The sequence below is a fragment of the Corythoichthys intestinalis genome, chromosome 16 (assembly GCF_030265065.1).
Source record: "Corythoichthys intestinalis isolate RoL2023-P3 chromosome 16, ASM3026506v1, whole genome shotgun sequence".
NCBI lineage: Eukaryota > Metazoa > Chordata > Actinopteri > Syngnathiformes > Syngnathidae > Corythoichthys > Corythoichthys intestinalis.
The window spans coordinates 49696586-49719898 of NC_080410.1; the positions used below are offsets into that span (position 1 = coordinate 49696586).

At 39.9% G+C, this 23313-nt stretch overlaps 2 protein-coding genes across 3 annotated transcripts; one reads left to right on the forward strand and one right to left on the reverse strand.

The window, feature by feature from the left end:
* The first annotated feature begins 1110 nt into the window (after window positions 1-1110).
* LOC130904803 (galectin-3-binding protein A-like) lies at window positions 1111-12687 on the forward strand. Its single transcript, XM_057817834.1, has 6 exons — window positions 1111-1253; window positions 1372-1458; window positions 4422-4628; window positions 4714-4848; window positions 7528-7792; window positions 11429-12687. The coding sequence occupies exons 2-6, from the start codon at window positions 1374-1376 to the stop codon at window positions 12489-12491; spliced, it is 1755 nt and encodes a 584-aa protein (XP_057673817.1). The 5' UTR covers window positions 1111-1253; window positions 1372-1373; the 3' UTR covers window positions 12492-12687.
* A 3143-nt stretch (window positions 12688-15830) lies between these two features.
* Window positions 15831-21848, reverse strand: LOC130904667 (metalloproteinase inhibitor 2-like). 2 transcript variants are annotated; one of them, XM_057817589.1, is made up of 5 exons: window positions 21680-21848; window positions 20595-20695; window positions 20430-20529; window positions 16076-16197; window positions 15831-16004 (listed from the first exon to the last, which is right to left on the reverse strand). In XM_057817589.1, the coding sequence occupies exons 1-5, from the start codon at window positions 21795-21797 to the stop codon at window positions 15870-15872; spliced, it is 576 nt and encodes a 191-aa protein (XP_057673572.1). In that variant the 5' UTR covers window positions 21798-21848; the 3' UTR covers window positions 15831-15869. The 2 variants fall into 2 exon arrangements, with proteins under 2 accessions (XP_057673572.1, XP_057673573.1); XM_057817590.1 differs by lacking the exon at window positions 20430-20529 and having other exon boundaries at window positions 15832-16004; window positions 16076-16192.
* Between the last annotated feature and the right edge of the window lie 1465 nt (window positions 21849-23313).

Here is a 23313-nt window from a genome sequence, read left to right on the forward strand (position 1 = left end):
GAAGTACAATGCTAATCTGTTAGTGAATATAGCTAGCAGTCGCCTGATAAAAACAGCTTTTCCGGTGAAAATTCTTGTCATTAAATGCCTAAATCCCCAAATTCTTATAGATATGGATGTAACAAAGTCTCAATTTTTGGTTGAAAGCAAAAATAATAATAATAATAATTTGCAGTTAGCGTTTATTTTACCTAAATATGTCGAAGAACAGTGCTAGTCTGTTAGTGAATGTAGCTAGCAGCCGCCAGATGTAAACTGCTTTTCCGGTGAAAATTCTAGTGAATAAATGCTTAAATACCCGAATTCTTTATAGATATGGACATAAAAAAGTCTCGATTCTTGGTTAAAAGAACAAGAAAAAAAATGCGCAGTTGGAGGGAGGGAGCTTTATGATTTGGGGCTGTGTTACTGTCTCAGGGCCTGGACAACTTGCAATCATTAATGGAAGAATGAATTCAAAAGTTTATCAGGATGTCTCCCTGTCTGACAGTTGAAGCTAAAAAGAGGATGGATGCTGCAACAAGAGAACACAGACTCAAATCAACTTCAGAATGGTTTCACAAGAACAAATTCTACGTTGGCCAAGTCAAAGCCCAGACTTGAACCCCATTGAGATACCGTGGCAAGAGATTAGTACTGATCGATGTACTAGACTGATCTGCAGCTACAGGAAGCGTCTGGTTGAAGTTATTGCTGCCAAAGGGAGTCCACAAAATATTAAATGTGATGGTTCACTTATTTTCCCCCTTCTGTCATTGTTTGCATACTATCCTCATTAAAATATGAAAACCTATAAATGCGTGGTTTCAGTTAAAGCAGGCAATTTTTTCATCTGTGTGATTTTGACAAAGATCAGATCACATTTGATGGTGATTTTATGAAGAAATGTGAGAAATTACTAAAGGTTCACATACTTTTTCATACCACTGTATCCATAAAGAATTCAGGGATTTTGGCATTTATGAATTTTCAACGAAAAAAGCTCTTTGTGTGTGATTCCACTCGGTCAGCTTTGACAGCCTCGCCAACAATGCAGGTCCCCTATTAATCGGCGCCTCACCCCATGTCCCGGCCGTCAATATCGTTATGCTGTAAATGGCAGGTTTCACTTTAGTTGTAGGAGAAATAATGCTTGTTTGCGCAAGACTGTTGCGCAACACCACTTTTCAGTGAAGTGAAACTTATCAGAGGTTGGCAAGGAAAAAGCAAAGCAGTTCACTTTTAGGCAAGGAATCACAGCCATAAAGGAGCAGGTAATTTGATTAGTCTTCCTCTACTTTTTGTCTGTTTAGCACTTGATTCCACTCTTGTGTGTTCACTACCTGAAGTTTTAACAGTCTTTAGAAAATTCATGGATGTTCTGTGTTGAAGGAATGAAAATGCCCCTGCGTCCAAACATCCTCACTCTGTGGCTTCTGCTGCTTTTGGAAGTCTCTGGAAGTTCTTTTAGGATATTCAGTGAGTGAACTTGAGCTGAACCAATGCAGGGCTTTTGGGTTCAACCGAATCTGCAATTTGTCAATGTGTTATTATATATTTCGCAGGTTATTGAGCAGCATTTGCCAGATCCGTTATCTGGAAAGTATCACATGCCTTTTATTGGGGTGTGGTTATTGTCAGATTTACAAATATGTCAACAATTTTCATGTTTTGTTTTTTTTTAATCGAAATACAGGACAGTCCCTAAAAAAATTCTTGTCGCTTATCCATTTAGTAGAAACAATTGCTAATAACTAGGGCTGTCAATCGATTTAAATTTTAAATCGAGTTAATTACAGCTTAAAAATTAATTAATCGTAATTAATCGCAATTCAAACCATCTATAAAATATGCCATATTTTTCTGTAAATTATATATGTATTCTGTAAAATAAATTATTGGAATGGAAAGATAAGACACAAGATGGATATATACATTCAACATACGGTACATAAGGACTGTATTTGTTTATTATAACAAAAAATCCACAAGATGGCATTAACATTATTAACATTCTGTTAAAGTGATCCATGGATAGAAAGACTTGTAGTTCTTAAAAGATAAATGTTAGTACAAGTTATAGAAATTTTATATTAAAACCCCTCTTAATGTTTTCGTTTGAATAAAATTTGTAAAATTTTCAATCAAAAAATAAACTAGTAGCCCGCCATTGTTGATGTCAATAATTACACAATGCTCATTGGTGTTGAAGCCTATAAAATCAGTCGCACCCAAGTAGAGGTTAGATTTTGTGCCCGAACCCGAACCAGTATCATTTACTGATACACTAGATGGCAATATTTAGTCACAATATACAAAGTCACATTTGTCCTTTAAAAATTACAAGTCTTTCTATCTGTGGATCTCTCTCAGAGCAAGAATGTTAATAATGTAAATGACATCTTGAGGATTTATTGTCATAATAAACAAATACAGTACTTATGTACTGTATGTTGAATGTACAGTGTCTTGCAAAAGTATTCGGCCCCCTTGAACCTTGCAACCTTTCGCCACATTTCAGGCTTCAAACATAAAGATATAAAATTTTAATTTTTTGTCAAGAATCAACAACAAGTGGGACACAATCGTGAAGTGGAACAAAATTTATTGGATAATTTAAACTTTTTTAACAAATAAAAAACTGAAAAGTGGGGCGTGCAATATTATTCGGCCCCCTTGCGTTAATACTTTGTAGCGCCACCTTTTGCTCCAGTTACAGCTGCAAGTCGCTTGGGGTATGTTTCTATCAGTTTTGCACATCGAGAGACTGACATTCTTGCCCATTCTTCCTTGCAAAACAGCTCGAGCTCAGTGAGGTTGGATGGAGAGTGTTTGTAAACAGCAGTCTTCAGCTCTTTCCACAGATTCTCGATTGGATTCAGGTCTGGACTTTGACTTGGCCATTCTAACACCTGGATACGTTTATTTTTGAACCATTCCATTGTAGATTTGGCTTTATGTTTTGGATCATTGTCCTGTTGGAAGATAAATCTCCGTCCCAGTCTCAGGTCTTGTGCAGATACCAACAGGTTTTCTTCCAGAATGTTCCTGTATTTGGCTGCATCCATCTTCTCGTCAATTTTAACCATCTTCCCTGTCCCTGCTGAAGAAAAGCAGGCCCAAACCATGATGCTGCCACCACCATGTTTGACAGTGGGGATGGTGTGTTCAGGGTGATGAGCTGTGTTGTTTTTACGCCAAACATATCATTTTGCATTGTGGCCAAAAAGTTCAATTTTGGTTTCATCTGACCAGAGCACCTTCTTCCACATGTTTGGTGTGTCTCCCAGGTGGCTTGTGGCAAACTTTAAACGAGACTTTTTATGGATATCTTTGAGAAATGGCTTTCTTCTTGCCACTCTTCCATAAAGGCCAGATTTGTGCAGAGTACGACTGATTGTTGTCCTATGGACAGACTCTCCCACCTCAGCTGTAGATCTCTGCAGTTCATCCAGAGTGATAATGGGCCTCTTGGCTGCATCTCTGATCAGTTTTCTCCTAGTTTGAGAAGAAAGTTGGGAAGGACGGCCGGGTCTTGGTAGATTTGCAGTGGTCTGATGCTCCTTCCATTTCAATATGATGGCTTGCACAGTGCTCCTTGAGATGTTTAAAGCTTGGGAAATCTTTTTGTATCCAAATCCGGCTTTAAACTTCTCCACAACAGTATCTCGGACCTGCCTGGTGTGTTCCTTGGTTTTCATAATGCTCTCTGCACTTTAAACAGAACCCTGAGACTATCACAGAGCAGGTGCATTTATACGGAGACTTGATTACACACAGGTGGATTCTATTTATCATCATCGGTCATTTAGGACAACATTGGATCATTCAGAGATCCTCATTGAACTTCTGGAGTGAGTTTGCTGCACTTGAAAGTACAGGGGCCGAATAATATTGCACGCCCCACTTTTCAGTTTTTTATTTGTTAAAAAAGTTTAAATTATCCAATAAATGTTGTTCCACTTCACGATTGTGTCCCACTTGTTGTTGATTCTTGACAAAAAAAATAAATTTCATATCTTTGTTTGAAGCCTGAAATGTGGCGAAAGGTTGCAAGATTCAAGGGGGCCGAATACTTTTGCAAGGCACTGTATATATTCGTCCGAGTTTTATTCATTTTTTTCTTAATGCATTGCCAAAATGTATATGATCGGGAAAAATTATCGGGAATGATTGGAATTGAATCTGAAGCAAAAAAAAAAGCAATCGGATCGGGAAATATCGGGATCGGCAGATACTCAAACTAAAACGATCGGGATCGGATCGGGAGCAAAAAAACATGATCAGAACAACCTTAATAAATATTCTTGTAAGTTAATTTTATTGCTGACACTGCGTTTCGGGGTCATCAACATGTTGTGTCCCCCCCCGCCCCAAAAGTCAAACTCCACCTATGGTGGCAGCGATCGTTTGATCTGAATACGTCTCTAAAATGTGGTCAGACGAGCAAACTCCGGACGCTCGTGAAGGCGCCTTGAGGCTCTTCAACGGCGAGGGACCCTGGAGCGGCCGCGTGGAGGTCTTCCACAATGGCCGTTGGGGAACCGTGTGCGACGATGGCTGGGACTTGGCGGAGGCTCAAGTGGTGTGTCGCCAACTCAACTTCCCGGGAGCCAAATCGGTTGTCATTGGGAAGAACTACGGAACAGGTGACCACAACTGTACTTGCAGTAGTTTTCCACTAGAGGGAAGCAGACCGCGTACTATAATCTCGGCATTATTCTCCCCTCACAGTGTCAGGTCGTATTTGGTTGGATGATGTGAAATGTAACGGAACGGAGAGAAGTCTCTTAGCTTGTCGTATGAGCAACTGGGGGGTGACTGACTGCACCCACAAAGAGGATGTTGGGGTTATTTGCGAAGCACAAAGTAAGTACTAAACCAACTCAAGTTAACCCTTGGATGCATAAGTGGGTCAAAAATGACCCAGTGAGGTTGTTTTCTTTAAATATCTTTGGAATAAAAAAATGTTATCAATTCATATTCCAGATATTCCTCAAAAAACATGTTTATGGTATAATGCCATTCAAATTTTTGATGAACTTTTTATACATTTGAAGAAATTGTAATTTTTGTATTACTACCCTATGCTTCCACAAGTGCGTCAAAAATGACCCACATACATTTTCTATGGAATCCAATGGGAATCTTTCATTCTTATCAACTTTGGCTGTCAGGAATAAATTTATTTATGTAAAAAGTGACATCCCTTAAGATTATTTTACACAGCAAGATCTGATACGTGTACTGTAAGTATTATGTCCATATAGTATTTTTTGTGTGTGTCTTTCATGAATCTTTATTATTACTTATCAACAAATTAACCTACTTCATAACTAGCTAGCTAACTAAGGCTAGGTTCATACCGCAGATCGTAATGCACAATTCTGTTTTTTTGGCATATCTGTTTTTTTGGCGTACCCGTTCAGACTGCCTTTGCCCATTGAGCCTGTTCAAGTATCACACATGCGCTCTAATTCGCAGTCCGAGATGCGCTGAGCAAACTGACCCGCATGCGCAGGAGCATTGGAGCAGAGAGAAAACCGAGCATTGTCAGGCTTATTCTCAACCCATTTTATTTTTTTATGACTGTTGTCAAGCCCGCTCCTTCCCCAAAAGCCGCGTTCAAGCTAGGCGCTAACGCTAATGCACAGCTGCACCACTACCGTAGCACCCTGTCACTCTTTGCTGTTGCTAATTGCTCCATGAATTCCAATTTGGGGGACTGGACAGTTCAGACCGCAGCCACATTCTGGAAAAATGTGGCCCGGATGGGATTTTAACCACATACGAAAGTGACCTGGATCGAATTTGAAAATGGTCCACTTTTATGCGACTTTTCCTGTTCAGTCGAGTCGGAAAAACACGAAAAAATCGGATTTGTGCTAGATTTACAGCTAAAATGGTCCTACAGATGTTGGATGATGGAGAGGCAGTGACGGGGTTGGACTAGTGTCCGAAATTTCTGATGATGAGGACCCAGACTATTGTCCAGGTGGCAGTGGTAGTTGTCCACCTGGAAATCCAACTGAACAGGATCAATCTGACTCATAAGATTCCACTTATGTGTCCTCTGAAGACGAAAGTGTCCAAATCATGGCCAACAGAATGAGTTGGTAGGGCTCTTATTAGAGAGAATTACCTCCCACACAGGGCAGAACACTGAGCCACAATATCCTCAGAAATCGGTAAGTGCCTCCACAAGGGCTTAGCACCGCTGTCTCAGTAAAAAGATGCATGGGAGCTCTTCATCATTGATGATGAAATTCTAGGTAGGATAAAGTCTGTTGCTGTTCTGTTTTTTTGTTTTTGTTTTTTTTAAAAAAAAAATATTAATTGAATCATGAAGATATTTCAAGCATGAAATTATTCCTGTGTGGCCCAAAATATCATACTAAATAATATAAAAATGATTATTCTTCACCAAAATGGCATAAAAACACATAGGTTCTAATATGGGTCATTTTTGACCCATGAAGGGAAAAGATACCGTCATCGCACACACCATATAATTGTTTCCATTAGTCAACACATTCATCTAACTATTGTTTAAGCAGACTCCACTACATGCCCTTTGACACAGTAAAGCGAATCACCTTATCCGGGCTAATGAGGGGGAGATGAGAAAGAATGGTCCAGGTTCTCGTAGGCACCGTCTAACTGTTTGCATTACTCTAACACACGTAATATAATTCATCAGGAAATAGTATCATTTTCATATTTACGGTAGGACTGCACTACTAATATGAAATAAAAAGCACACCATAGTTTAATGAGAAGAAATAGAAGAGATGCACAATGCCGTCTTATCACAGAAGCCCAACGCGTGCGTCACGAACAAGATTGACGCACCAACTCTTGCAATCAGCTCTCCCAGCAAACTCCAAGGACAAAGCGCTTTGTCCTAAAACAAGTACAAGCCAGCCCGGACAACAAAGTTGATAGCGGGCGTCCCATCCGCGCACGAACCTAAGCCGCCCAAAACCGGCCACAGAGGGGAAGACCCAAAAGCAACGCCCACACAAATTTTTGCTACTCGGAAACATGTTGCCTTGTTTTGGATCCAGAATTGTCCCTCCGTCGTCTGTTTTTGCCTTGTTTTTGACCACTGTCGATGAATAAATTGTCAACCTGTTTTCGGTGAGTGTTCCTCAAACTTTTGAAACATGGAGTCAGTACAAAGGGTTAAAAATAAGAAGAGAACGCGCAAAGTTCTGCCTTCCCGGTCGGGGCGCGCAGAGGCAGCATCGGCAGAGCGGCACTTTGTTCGGGCGTCGCTGTTCCCGTGCGCCTAGGCCGGGGGGGGGGGGGGCGAATTTCAACACCCACTTATGGAAGAGTGTAGGGTCCAGTAACTTGTGCATCTAAGGGTTTAAAAAAAAAAAAAAAAAAAAAGACTGTGACCCTTGCTAAGAAATCCATCACATGCAGCGTCCATCCCAGCAAGACGGCGATCAAAACAAACCCAGAAAAGTTCTGCTGGATTTGTTACGTTTTTGGTTGATAACAGGGCTAACCGGCAATCTCACCTGCCTGATTTGATTCCAGATGCAACCGTCCGCAATTTCACGCATTCTTTGGATCACAGCATCAGTCTGTCGGATGATTTGGGCGCCCTGTTTGACAGCGAGCAGTATTGCGACTTCATTATGGTGCTCAGCACCATAGAGAGCGAAGCCGATGATGACATCCCGGAGACCACCATCTGCGCGCACAGAATAATCCTCTCTTCATTCCTGAACTGGAACATGTCGGAGGGGATGACTGTCAATGTCAGCCTGGCTTGCCTTCCTTATGTAAAATCCTTTGTCAGGTAAAAAATGAAATCACTTTTAGCATTTTTGATGAAGTCTAAAACTGTTGTTTGATGCTTTTTTTTGAAAAAACACAAAATTCTACAAGGCTGTGTGAAAGTACCCAAACTGACGACATCTGAAAAAATACATACAGTGGGGCAAATAAGTATTTAGTCAACCACCAATTGTGCAAGTTCTCCTACTTGAAAAGATTAGAGAGGCCTGTAATTGTCAACATGGGTAAACCTCAACCCTGAGAGACAAAATGTGGGGTAAAAAAAAAAACAAAAAATCAAATTGTTTGATTTTTATAGAATTTATTTCCAAATTAGAGTGGAAAATAAGTATTTGGTCACCTACAAACAAGCAACATTTCCGGCTGTCAAAGAGGTCTAACTTCTTCTAAAGAGGTCTAACGAGGTTCCACTCGTTACCTGTATGAATGGCACCTGTTTTGACTCATTATCGTTATAAAAGACACCTGTCCACAAGCTCAGTCAGTCACACTCCAAACTCCACTATGGCCAAGACCAAAGAGCTGTCAAAGGACACCAGAGACCAAATTGTAGCCCTGCACCAGGCTGGGAAGACTGAATCTGCAATAGCTAAAACGCTTGGTGTGAAGAAATCAACTGTGGGAGCAATTATTAGAAAATGGAACACAAGACCACTGATAATCTCCCTCGATCTGGGGCTCCATGCAAGATCTCACCCCGTGGTAACAAGAACGGTGAGCAAAATCCCAGAACCACACGGGGGGACCTAGTGAATGACCTACTGACAGCTGGGACCACAGTAACAAAGGCTACTATCAGTAATACAGTGCGCCACCAGGGACTTAAATCCTGCACGGCCAGACGTGTCCCCCTGCTGAAGAAAGTACACGTCCAGGCCCGTCTGCGATTCGCTTGAGAGCATTTGGATGATCCAGAAGAGGACTGGGAGAATGTGTTATGGTCAGATAAAACCAAAATAGACGTTTTTGGTAGAGATGTCACGATCGATCGGCATCCCGATCCAACGGGGTCAGATCACGTCATTTTGAAAGTAACGGAATCGGCAAAAAAAATATCGGACTCGCCTTTTTTTATTATATATATATATTTTAATTAAATCGTTTTCTAATTGTATTTAACATGACAGACATAATATGTTACACTCATCCAGATTCTTTAGTTTAGGCTTAAGGTAGGGTTATCAAATTTATCCCGATAACGGCGGTAATTGATTTTTTTAAAAACGTATCACATTAAAATATGTAACGCAATTAATGCATGCACTGCACGACTCCCTCACGCATTGTCGCATTCAGTCTGTAATGGCACCGTTTTACCTATATAGAGAGCTAAAAGGTTATGTTAAATGAGTAGAGTGAATTTTGGCAGCCTTTAGAGCCTTGTTTTAATTGGCTAAAGCCTTTCAATCCCTCTCCCTGCGATTAGAAATATCGTGGGAAGCAATGTGGGGAAGAAAGGTAGTCAGTACGCACAGTCATGGTTGCACTTCCCATCATGCATTTGGGCATGGCTACGGTATCATTTACTGAAAGCTCAACAAATACACTAGATGGCAATATTTAGTTACAATATATAAAGTCACATATCCTTTAAGAATTACAAGTCTTTCTATCCGTGGATCCCTCTCACAGAAAGAATGTTAATAATGTAAATGCCATCTTGAGGGTTTATTGTCATAATAAACAAATACAGTACCTATGTACTGTATGTTGAATGTATATATTCGTCCGAGTTTTATTCATTTTTTTCTTAATGCATTGCCAAAATGTATATGATCGGGAAAAATTAACGGGAATGATTGGAATTGAATCAGGAGCACAAAAAAAAAGCAATCGGATCGGGAAATATCGGGATCGGCAGATACTCAAACTAAAACGATCGGGATCGGATCGGGAGCAAAAAAACATGATCGGAACAACCCTAGTTTTTGGTAAAAACACAGGTTCTCGTGTTTGGAGGACAAAGAATACTCAATTGCACCATACCCACTGTGAAGCATGGGGTTGGAAACATCATGCTTTGGGGCTGTTTTTCTGCAAAGGGACCAGGACGACTGATCTGTGTAAAGGAAAGAATGAATGGGGCCATGTATCGAGATATTTTGAGTGAAAATCTCCTTCCGTCAGCAAGGGCATTGAAGATGAGACGTGGCTGGGTCTTTCAGCATGACAATGATCCTAAACACACAGCCAGGGCAACAAAGGAGTGGGTTCGTGAGAAGCATTTCAAGGTCCTGGAGTGGATCTAAACCCCATAGAAAATCTGTGGAGGGGGTTAAAAGTCCGTGTTGCCTAACGACAGCCCCAAAACATCACTGCTCTAGAGATCTGCATGGAGGAATGGGCCAAAATACCAGTAACAGTAGAGGTGTGCGAAATTTCCGATTCATAGATTATTCGCGATTCGGCCGTGGAAGATTCGAGAACGATTCACAAACATCCAAATTCCGATTATTGAAATATGTCAAGTAAAGCGGAAGTAAAAGACACTCAGAGCGCCGCGCGGTCTTCGGGACGCAATGAGGAACGGAGCGAGAGTAGCTAAACATCATGCTTGTCATTACCAGGCCCCTCGGGTAATGCCAATGCTCAACTCACGGCTCTAGCTCAACTCATGCCGCGAGATTAAAAAAAAAAAAAAACATACCTGGCCGCTGCCGACAGCTGCTACAAAGTACGTCCACATAATGTTATTGTAGATATCATATTTATATAGGACTAGATGCAATATAGACTCAGTGGCGTTAGCAGCACATGTAGAGAAAGCTAGATGCGGGCGTTAGTAAACAGCCGCCATCTTAAAGCAGTAGACTTCACTGCAAGGCTGTTGTAGCGAACCTTCCAAGCAAACCTAATTAACTTTTTATCTAAAATACTCCTAAATCGGTAAAATATTGACTTGAATCTATCTTTAAAATAGTTTTAAAACTTTCACATGTCGAAAGTAGACAAAAGGGAAATTATGGAATGACGGGAGCAATTTTAACAACTTTAACGGTTGATTCACAACATTAAATTAATTGAATGTAGTTTAAAGCTGCTGATACAGAATGGGGATTTGAGTATATTATTTATTGTTTTTAACTGTTAACTTGCTACTGAAATAGTCGTTTAAATAAGCCTGCGAGGCATTTAAAAAAAAATTTTTTTTAGTTTTTGTAACTAATGTACAAAACATTAAAAGCAGCTAATAGCGTGGGGGTGTCATCAATAATCGATTTATAATCGAATCGTAGCCTCTGAATCATTATTGTTAGGTGCCCAAAGATTCCCACCTCTAAGCAACAGTGTGTGAAAAGCTTGTGAAGTGTTACAGAAAACGTTTGGCCTCCGTTATTGCCAACAAAGGGTACATAACAAAGTATTGAGATGAACTTTTGCTATTGACCAAATACTTATTTTCCATTCTAATTTGGAAATAAATTCTTTAAAAATCAAACAATGTGATTTTCTGTTTTTTTTTTTCTTCCACATTCTGTCTCTCATGGTTGAGGTTTACCCATGTTGACAATTACAGGCCTCTCTAATATTTTCAAGTGGGAGAACTTGCACTATTAGTGGTTGGCTAAATACTTATTTGCCCCACTGTACCTATGACCTGTATCATTTCTGTTCATGTGTGTTTTTTCTTGTGAAGGTACTTTTACACCCGCAAAATGGACGTGAGCGTCTCCTCGGCTCAGTGCCTCCACCAGATGGCATCCCAGTTCCAGATGAGGCAACTGATGGAGGACATCGGCCGTCTGTTTACTCAAATCCTTCCGGATGATCCCTCCTTTCAAACACAGTTGTCCCTCCTTCACTACGCCATGCAAACCGGTGACCACGTTTTGCGGGAAAATTGCATTCAGTATCTGGCCTGGAATTTCCACAAGCTTACCCAGTCGCCGGCTTGGCACGGCCTCTCCTGGGAAGTCCTCGGTGCGCTCCTATCCCGTTCCGACCTGGTGGTCCCAGATGAATATTTCGTGCTTCGCACCGTGGAGCGCGAGATACAGGAGAAGGGCAATAAGTCCACCTGGGAAGCCCGGGTGAAGCTGCTGAACCACGTCCGCTTCCCGATGATCTCTGTGGAGACGCTCTACGATTTAGAGCTCAAGTCGCCCCTCTACAGTAGTTATAAGAATGTTTATCAGGAGAAGATGTTGAAAGCGATGCAGTTTAATGTGCTGCTCTTCAGCAACCTAACCTCGCACCCAAATTTCAGTCCAGATGAGATTTACCAACCCAGGATCTATACCGCTAAGCCCTGGAGCGTGCTGATTAACGCTACGAAAAAACTAAATAACGCATATTTTAATCGTTACGATTCCTATAACCGCAATTATTACAATCCTGGGCGGTATGAAGAAACTCCCTCCAAAAGGTTCTACACACGTCGTCACAGTAGCATGGTCTTCAAGGACCAAAAAGCTACATGGGAAGCAAATTTCTTTAAGACCCGACAAGATTGTTTCAACGTCGGTCAGACCTGTGAATCGGCACCCGTTGCCGCACTCGTTCTCCAGAGCTCAGTCCGTCCGGAAGTCACTTATCATAACCGGCTAGTCGTCATGTGCCAGGATAAGTATGTTTCTCAAGTCCAGGAGTTCAAAAACAACATGGCCTACATCGCCAACAACGGAAGCAGCGTTCAAGCCTACCCGTGTCCTGAGGAGCTGTACGTGTACTTCTTTGTGGTGAGGCCTGAATATATCTGAAGCAGCTGTATGCTATTGTTTTTTTTTCCATCAACCATTAAATTGCATTCATGATTGTTCTTTTAAATGATTAAAATCAAGGAAATGTTATGCCAGAATATTGGGAAATAACTTTAGTGGCAATAGTCACCCAACCTGTCGAAATGGAAGTTTTCACATTGATTATACAATAAATATCATCCAGTCCCTAACAAAAGTCTTGTCGCTTATTGTTGAGTTAATTATCGAGGGTTGATTGAATATTTGCTTGTGCTCATATATCGACCCTACTCACGTGACGTCACAGCCACGCCCCCGCACCATGTTGTCCGTATAGACCCTACCCACGTGACGTCACAACTCCGCTCTCCTGACTGGTGCCGCCCACTTGTTCGTCAACACATCGCGTTGACCTGTTACGGCTACGAACATTCCTCCTATTTACGGCGTGTTTTTCTGCTCGTTAACATTAATAATCAAAATGGTGAAGGCGTGTGTGGCGGTCGGTTGCAATAACAGAGAAGATAGACGGAGAGACTTGAAGTTCTACCGGATTCCGAGAGACACGGAGAGGAGAGAGCGAGATGGGCTGCTGCAATTCGACGAGAAAACTGGGCTCCAAACGATTACCACAGATTATGTAGTAGTCATTTTATATCTGGTAAGATTCATTTAATATATATTTAGAGGGTTTTGGGCTGACAACCACAATTAAGATCATTGCTAGGCTAATCGCCGACAACATACACGTATGTATGTAGTGAGAGTGCTATCGCTAAACCATATAAACATTAAAAGCCTTAACTCCATTGACAAACGACATGAAATACATTAGACTTGACAGTGGATGTTAGCAAGAACAAAAGATTTTGAATTGAAAATTTCGTAACTCACCTTCCGAGCACAAGATTCCTGCCGAATTTTCGTGTACGAGGACCTGTTTCACCCAACCAGCAACGTAGCATTTATAAGCCTCCAAGCTCTTAAAGTTTTTCAAACTTTCGTGAGAATAGGCTGATTTTGTGTGGACAAGATAGTTGTAAATATCAGGGTCAGGCAGAGACGGCGAAGGCAGCCGGTCAAAAATCATCGATTTAGGCATCAAATATGGATCTGGCGACTGTATAGAACGAAGCTTTTCCACATAACGCCTTTTATGCAACACATCCAGTGAGTTTACGGCATCAGAAAGGACCGGGTCTTCCATGAAATGCATTTTAAATTCCTCGATCAATTGAAACCAATGCTAATACAGAGACAAAATGACGGACAAGTGGGCGGAACCATACAGCGAGCACGTGGTTTTGTGACGTAGGTGGGGTCTATAGGCCCTACCCACCGACGTCACAAAATCACGTGCTCGCTGTATGGTTCCGCCCACTTGTCCGTCATTTTGTGTCTGTATTATCAATGGTCTCAATTGATCGAGCAATTTATCATGCATTTCATGGAAGACCGGGTGCTTTCGGATGCCGTAAACTCACTTGATGCGTTGCATAAAAGGCGTTATGTGGAAAAGCTTCAGTTTATCCATTCGCCAGATCCATATTTGATGCCTAAATCGATGTTTTTCGACCCGCCGTCTTTGCCTGACATCTGCTAGCTACCCAGATATTTACAACTATCTTGTCCACACAAAATCAGCCTATTCTCACGAAAGTTTGAAAAACTTTAAGAGCTTGGAGGCTTATAAATACTTCGTTGCCGGTTGGGTGAAACAGGTCCTCGTCCACGAAAATTCGGCAGGAATCTATCTTGTGCTTGGAAAGGTGAGTTACGAAATTTTCAATTCAAAATCTTTTGTTATTGCTAACATCCACTGTCAAGTCTAATGTATTTCATGTCATTTGTCAATGGAGCTAGGGCTTTTAATGTTTATATGGTTTAGCGATAGCACTCTCACTACATACATACGTGTATGTTGTCGGCGATTAGCCTAGCAATGATCTTAATTGTGGTTGTCAGCCCAAAACCCTCTAAATATATATATATGAAATGCATCTTACCAGATATAAAATGACTACTACATAATCTGTGGTGATCGTTTGGTGCCCAGTTTTCTCGTCCATCTCGCTCTCTTCTCTCCGGGTCTCTCGGAATCCGGTAGAACTTCAAGTCTCTCCGTCTTCTCCGTCTATCTTCTCTGTTATTGCAACCGACCGCCACACACGCCTTCAACATTTTGATTATTAATGTTAACGAGCAGAAAAACACGTCGTAAATAGGAGGAATGTACGTAGCCGTAACAGGGAAACGTGTTGACGGACAATTGGGTGGCACCAGTCAGGAGGAAGGAGTTGTGACGTCACGTGGGTAGGGTCTATAAACGAACACTTGAAGCGCCGTCACCCAAGTATAATTTTCGAAAACAAGAAACAAGCTAGCGGATTGTAAGTCCACACAACTCTCTAACGATATTTTAAATGGAAGTTGCCTTCATGTGTGTCGTATCAACGCGCATTTTTATTTAATAAAATAATATAATTATATATTTTTTTTAATTATTATTAAATTTATTAGGATCATGGAAGCTCCCACTTTTGGAAAATATATACATATATCCTGTAAAAAATATATATGGAAACATCACTGGCCTGCTTACTGTAATCCATGACTGCACTAATGTTATTTAATATTATAAAGTTTTACATACTAAGTATACTATAAAATTGATACTATATACTTAATTTTTGTTACTGTGGGTATGTGTGCCTTTCATTCAAAATAATTGTGGTAATATTTCAGTGTGCCCTCTGCGTTATCTTCAAGTTAAAACAAACAAAAGTTGAAGTTTTTCCCCTCCCCCAAAAATGCGGAATGCACACCGGAAAGAGCATCTGAACTCAAAGTATTCTGAAAATGATTGTCCGGGACATTGGAATTCATTTTAACATTAAGAACAATATAGACAATGACATACCGCAAAAAGAGTCAGAATTGTTATGACTCCTGTTAAAAAGCTGAAGTCACAGTGTTTCCGTTTACATTTTTTTGCACCAGTTTATGCCAGCAGCATTTGACCTCATTGTTTGTGATTATTGTTATGTTATTTATACGTTAATAATTTAGGTGTTCCAAAATATTTTTTTGAATTAATAAGCTTTAACAAAAATTACATACTTAGTAAAAAAAAAAAAAAAAAATTTTTTTTTTTTTTTTTTTAATTATTAGATTAGTCGACTAATCGTAAAAATAGTCTGCTGACTAATCGGCAGGAAATTAGTCGTTTGGGACAGCCCTACTTTACAGAAAATAATTTTTTTGGTCTGTGGTGCCACGAGATTTTTTCCAATGTAAAAACGTGCCGCGAGTCAAAAAAGGTTGAAAAACACCGCCATAAAGAATAGATTCAAATTTTTATTTTAGACAAGGTATTGATGTCCATGAAGCTTTTTTAGTCTAGGCAAGTCCACTGAACCAGGCACAAGAGCCGTCATTTTTCTCAACGCAAGCAAAGTTCTGGAACATCAGAGAGTCTGGCCACAAGCACTCCGAGAAGCCGCTGCCGCAAGGGATAGATGTGCAGCGTGTGATCTAAAAAGACGAAGCATTTATTAGATTGTGAGCTGTTACAAAATCGGGAAATCCAGCCATTCCATTCATACCTTGCAGTTGCAACCCGTTTTGTAGGTCTGTGACAAACCTTTCCTCTGCATGGCACTCAAGTCACTCCAAGGCCGAACAAAACCGCATTGGTCAACCTGTAGAAAGCCGTCCCAATCCTGTCCTGGCAGAAGATGACGGGAAAGGAAATGAGGCTCAGAGCACCCAATCTGATGTATTAATAACCATTCGTTCCAATTTAAAGCAACACTGGGTAACTTTAACCTTGATATTTTTATAACATTTTTTGATATTTCGACTGACAAGCCTTTTATATAGTTTCAACAGAAATAATTAACTTGTGGATGGCAGGAATCCTGCCACAAAAAAACACAAATGTCCCTTCCTCAAATTCTCCAAAGATGGCAGAGCAACAAAAGAGAAAAAGTTGTCTGAGGGGGAAAGAGGGAGGCTATCAGGATATACAGAATAACCCAGACATGTCCAAAATCTGGCCCGGGAGCCAAATGCGGCCCGTGGTCAAATTTCAACAGGCCCCCAGCCTGTCATAATCAATAATGTCTGGCCCGCACACAGACTTAAATTGGTCTGCAGCAATGCTACCAGCATATGAAGTAGCTTACACACTAAATGCTGCTCCTCATTTACCCAGTAAAAGGCAGTGGCACTCAAAGCAACATTACCCCGTGTGATCTTTACAGTGTTGTCACAGATTACTTGAAAAAGTCATTTAATTACTGATTACGCCTCAAAAAAGTAATCTAGTTACTTTACTGATTACTTCATTATCAAAGTTACTAAGTTACTTTACAAGTAATCTATTCGTTACTTTTTACCCATTTTTCTCCCTTTGCCGTCTCAACGTAAGAATGACAACAGAAAAATGTCATCACATGTAACTGACTTTCCGATGATTGAATTTAAAGGGGAATATCAGAATTTTGCGCTAGCTTAGCCACTCCGGAGCCCTAAAACTAACAAATATCTGACAAACTGCTTGGAATTTGTTGAAATCAACTCCACCGACCAATTTAACCCCACTAACTAAGACTAAGCCTAATGTCAAAACTTCTGAATTTCGGGTTATGGTTAACAGCATATCAGAGCCAATGTAAAACAATGCAAACTGACAGCACAATAATCAACACACAAGTGGATTGTACAGTGCAATAAACACAAAGGTGGTGGTGGGCGCGGATGCGCGGGCACAACCCGGAAGTACTCCTCTCAACACACATGCGGTCAATTTGGCCACAAAACGTGGTGGCAACTAAGTACTTTACACTCAGTCGGACTTGCAACACATCCCACAGATGCTAAACGAACACATCACCTCACGGCATGAATGTGCAACACGCATATGATGTAAACAAAGCTTGCCAACTTGGAGCGATGACTGCCCGCCGTTGCTACGGCAAAGCTACGAAATGGAAAATTGAAAGTAGGGGGGGGTCCGACCTTTTGCTGATACCCTCCAGAACAGGGGTGGGCAAACCGGTCCTCGAGGGCTGCAGTGGGTCCTGGTCTTTGTTCCAACTGACCCAGCACAGATAGTTTAACCAATGCGGTTTCAGCAGAAATGAGAAGCACCTGACTGCAATCGACTGATTGCACTTGTAAAACAGCAGATTGGTGAAAAGTCCTCTTAATGGGTTGCAACAAAAACCCGCACCCACTGCGGCCCTTTGTGGAATTAATTGCCCACCCCTGCTCCAGAATGAAGGAAAAATACTCACCTTCATTCATGGATATCCACAGATCAACATTCCCTCGCAACGTCTCAATACTCTGCGCGAATGTCCACCCGCCTCAGTCCCACAACACGTGACGCGAGACCAAAACAGGAAATAGCCAAGAGGTTGTCATGGAAATACGTACCGGGAACCTTTTATTTTAGCATTTTCTATTCAAAATGCTCTTCATATATGACTACAATCTTCATTTTACATACATTAAGAGGCGATGAAAAAATAGTCACGCAGAGACACTAAGGAAACCAACTTTAATCAGATTACTGCTGTAGAAAAATGAACGCGTTAGATTACTCGTTACTGAAAAAAACTCAGTAACGCGTTACTAACTAACGCGTTACTGACAACACTATCTTTACTCCCAGTTTTCTACAATGGCGACAATCAACAAAAGAAATCTGATTGAGACGGCCGACGCTTCAAGAATAGGTGAAAATTTGACTATTTTACTAAAATCCGCACCAACTGTATCTGCCTCATTTGCAAAGCGACAGTCGCTGTTTGTAAAGAGTTCAATGTGAGGCGATCTTGCCAAACAAGACACGCTGACATGTACGACAAGATTACAGAGAAGATACATCGTGAGAAATTGAAGCAACTTGAAGCTAGTTTAATTTCACACCAGCAGTATTTCGCAAGAGCCCGAGAGTCGAAAGAACGCTACAAAGGCTAGTTGCGAGATTGTTGAAAATATGAATTTTAAAAAATTACGGCTGTCAAACGATTAATATTTTTAATCGAGTTAATTACAGCTTAAAAATTAATCGTAATCAATCACAATTCAAACCCTCTATAAAATATGCCATCTTTTTCTGTAAATTATTGTTGGAATGGAAAGGTAAGACAAGATGGATATATACATTCAACATACGCTACATAAGTACTGTATTTGTTTATTATAACAAATCAACAACATGGCATTAACATTATTAACATTCTGTTAAAGTGATCCATGGATAGAAAGACTTGTAGTTCTTAAAAGATAAATGTTAGTATAGTTATAGAATTTGATGTTAAAACTAGGGCTGTCAAACGATTAAAATTTTTAATCGAGTTAATTACAGCTTAAAAATTAATTAATCGTAATTAATCGCAATTCAAACCATCTATAAAATATGCCATATTTTTCTGTAAATTATATATATATTCTGTAAAATAAATTGTTGGAATGGAAAGATAAGACACAAGATGGATATATACATTCAACATACAGTACATAAAGACTGTAGTGGGCATTTCACTCTACTGTCATTTAAATCTGTCTATGCTGTCCTCACTCCGAAGCGTCTACTTTTTCCAAAGCTAGGCAGCTAGTGAAAGACGCCTTAATAATTAGACTTCTTCCTTTTTCATCTGATTTATTAATAAAATGGCCTCAAACCATTGTCCTCTTTAGACCGTCGTAAAACTACAAAAAGTACACAAGCATTGCATTAGCAACAACGTTAGCTTAGCACGATATACAGGTTCACTAAACATAAACAAAAAGCATCTCATACAAAAAATATAACATTTCGCTTACTAACATAATATGTACATTCTTTACAACAACCATACTTACGGACAAATCTTGTCCAAGGATCACATAAGCACAACATTATCAGCCCGAGACGTCGTGCCGCCATATTGAACTGGCAAGAAAACAATAAACCATGTCGCAAAGCGACCACAAGAGTTCGCTGTTGGACAGCACAAAAAAAGCCTTGCTGTAAAACTTACCAAAAGGCAGAATACTTTCTGAGCGGGACATGTGAGTTAATTGCTTCAAATATTTTAACGTGATTAATTTAAAAAATTAATTACCGCGCGTTAACGCGATAATTTTGACAGCCCCAGTTAAAACCCCTCTTAATGTTTTCGTTTTAATAAAATTTGTACAATTTTCAATCAAAAAATAAACTAGTAACCCGCCATTGATGATGTCAATATTTACACAATGCTCATGGGTGCTTTGGTCACACCCAAGCGCCAGCAGAGGGTGACAAAACTCCCAAAAAACAGGTAACAAGCTGTGCTGTCATTTTAATTGTGAGCGGGGCATGTGCGTTAATTGCGTCAAATATTTTAACGTGATTAATTAAAGAAATTAATTCCCGCCAGTTAACGTGATAATTTTGACAGCCCTAAAAAAAATTAAGAAAATGTGACACACAGGATGGGCTTGCTAAAATATATTCTACGTAAAGGACGTCAACCAAGGTCAGCCTCCCACATTTTTACCCCACCAAATCTGGCCCCCTTTGCAAAAAGTTTGGACACCCCTGATTGGCCCGGCTTTCACTCGTTAGTGGGAAGCGCAACTCCCAAAACAAACTTGTCAGGACTGATGAGTTTGGGTGGTTGGAGGGGGGGTTAGGCGCATGGTTGCTATCCATCTTAGGCTTTTTATTTTGTAGCCACAACTGGATTCATTACTTTATTACCATTTATCTTTCACACAGCCTCTGAAAAAGTTTAATCCATCTGCAGGCGACGGAGATTTATGATTGATTTTACAACACTGTGCGGGTGTACGCTGGTCCTCAAGGGAAAGTCAGTCTTCCTTTAGGCAAAACACTACTACTTTTGTCCCCCGGCATCACTAATCGACCAAAATTAAAGTTACTAATTGTTGCTTTAAAGCTTAGTTTTCCTGTTAGTCTACCCGAGATGAAATACTGTCTGCCAACGATCAGATTGACTCCACACGCTGCAAAGCTTGATGCCGTGTAGACGGCATTTAAATTCTCAGGGCCCTTGAACATCTAGAAATTTAAGGGGGAAAAAATCATGGTGGAAACTGCATACATTGTAATATTGCAAGTCTTACCTTGATCAGTTTGACATCATATTTGATTTTATTGACGACAAAGTCCGTTATGTTCCGACCAGTTGTGACTCCAGTCTTCCCGACAACTGTGGCTCTGATAGCTGGAAAGACCAAATAGTTTGATGTGGGACCAAGATGGCGGCATGAATCCCAAACGAAAACCAGGTAAGAAATACCGTATTGGCCCGAATATAAGATTTTTTTGCATTGAAATAAAATTGAAAAAGAGGGGGTCGTCTTATATGCGCGGTGTAGACATTATACCCATTCACGACGCTAGATGGCGCCAGATATCATTGAAGCGATGCTCTGTTAGCCTGTTTGCATTGTTTTATTGCAATGTTTTTCCTTATTCAGATTTGTTTCAAAACTAGTTAGACTTCACTTTGATGGGTAATGCAGTTATGGCAATTTTGCTGTTTTAGCACAATAGATTGGTTTGTTTACATTTCAAAAACCAGAAGCCATTCATTTATGAATGTGATTGCACTTTACATATTTAAATGTTTAGATATTAAGATTAGAATGAGGAAAAATAACATGTTTTTTCTCTAAAATATATTGTTATAATCTTTTGTTTCGGATGTACTGTCTGTAATTATTTTCTGTATAAAAATTTGGTGTTCAAAAAGTCTTTTTTTCAAACTTGAGTCTTGAAAAAGAGGGGGTCGTCTTATATTTGGGCCGATACCGTAATAAAGCAGTCTTAAAATAAGATTTAGCACCCATATTAAAAATTTAAGTAAAAGGGAGTTTTTTGTTTTAATCCATTTTACAAAAGAAAAAAATGACATTTAGTTTATGCAATAAAAACATTTAAGGAAAAAAAAAATCCATTCGTGCATGAAAGTGTTGATGCATTTTAGAATAATAAGGGATTTAAACACTATGACTCGCAAGTCTGTCAATTTCCGCTGCCGCATTGAATGTGATTGGAAACACCTGAACTTGCCTTACAAAAATTTTTTTTAAAATCTAAGTACGGTTGAATTAAAAGTAGTTTTTAACGTGATTTGCTCATGAAATAAATAAACTGAAACGACAATACTTAAAAGTTAATTTTTAACTTCATTGGGTTGACTTACCGAAATGTGCTTGGCAAAACATCTGCTGCGGATGCATCGGGATGCAGCTGCAGGCTCGTGCGCCTTCCTGGAGCCCCAACAAGGGAAGCAGAAGTAGGGTCAGCACCAAACCCTTCATTGTGAAGACCGCAGGTAAGGAGAGGTGACAGCGACTTTTTCTTACGCTCTGCCTGACAAACGTCCTTTTTATGGCCACTGATTCCGCCCACAATCAATTAAGTGACACGCCCATCACATCAGTTTTTACATTTTGACACCGCCAAAGGCCCATGTAAGGCAACATTTTCACCCCCCAGAAATGTATAAGCATTTGATTAGAAATGCTTTAATGACATTCATAAAAAGGTGCTAATTTTCCCCAACATACTCACTTAAATTGGCAGTTATTGTTCATCACTGGACTCCCAATTAAAATAGATTGGACCACTGGCGTTGCCAGCCCCAGGGCCGGAGTGGGACTCAATTTCATGCCTCAGACCGGCTCACTTTATATTATTTAAAATAGGGATTTCCCAATCGCATGTTTTTGCACCCAAGTCCGAGTCACCTGATTTTGAGAATCTGCCGGTAAAGAGTCAGCAGGGCCGAGAACGAAAAGTGGTATTTAGTATGTGGCAAAATGGATTTTGTCATGTGGCATTTTCTTTTTTTTTTTCCATGCAGCAAAATGGATTTTGCAATGTGGCATTTTTTTGCCGTGTGGTAATGGCTGTAATGGTAAGTGTATATTCAAAAATCTCAGCCACACATGCTGCTACAAAATGAATGGAAAATTTCGACGTGCATGGTCTGCTAAAATGCCATATACAAAAAAAAAAAAAATGCCACATACCAAAAATAAAAATAAAGCCACATACCAAAATCCATCTTGCCACATACCAGAAAAAGCCATATACCAAAAAAAAAAAGCCACATACCAAAATCCATTTTGCCACATACAAAAAAAAATGCCACGTACCAAAATCCATTTTGCCATATACCAAAAAAAAAAAAAAAAGCCACATGGCAAAAAAATGCCACATGCCAAAATCCATTTTGCCACATCGCAAAAACAATGCTTCATGGCAAAAAATAAAAATAAAATAAAGCCACATACAAAAATCCATTGTGCCACATACCAAAAAAAAAAAAAAGACACATACGAAAAAAAAAAAAAAAAAAATGACACATACCAAAATCCATTTTGCCACATACCAAAAAAGCCACATACCCAAAAAAAGAAGCCACATACCAAAATCCATTTTGCCACATACAAAAGAAAAAAAAATGCCACATGGCAAAAAAAAAAAAAAAAAAAAGCCACATGGCATAATCAATTTTGCCACATGGCAAAAAAAATGCCAAGTGCCAAAATCCATTTTTGCCACATCGCAAAAACAATGCCTCATGGCAAAAAAAAATGCCACGTGCCAAAATCCATTTTGCCACATACCCAAAAAATGACACGTGCCAAAATCCATTTTGCCACATCGCAAAAACAATGCCTCATGGCAAATAAATAAATAAATAAATATAAAGCCACATACCAAAATCCATTTTGCCACATACCCAATAAATGCCACATGCCAAAATCTATTTTGCCACATTGCAAAAACAATGCCTCATGTCAAAAAAAAAAAAAAAAAAAAGTCACA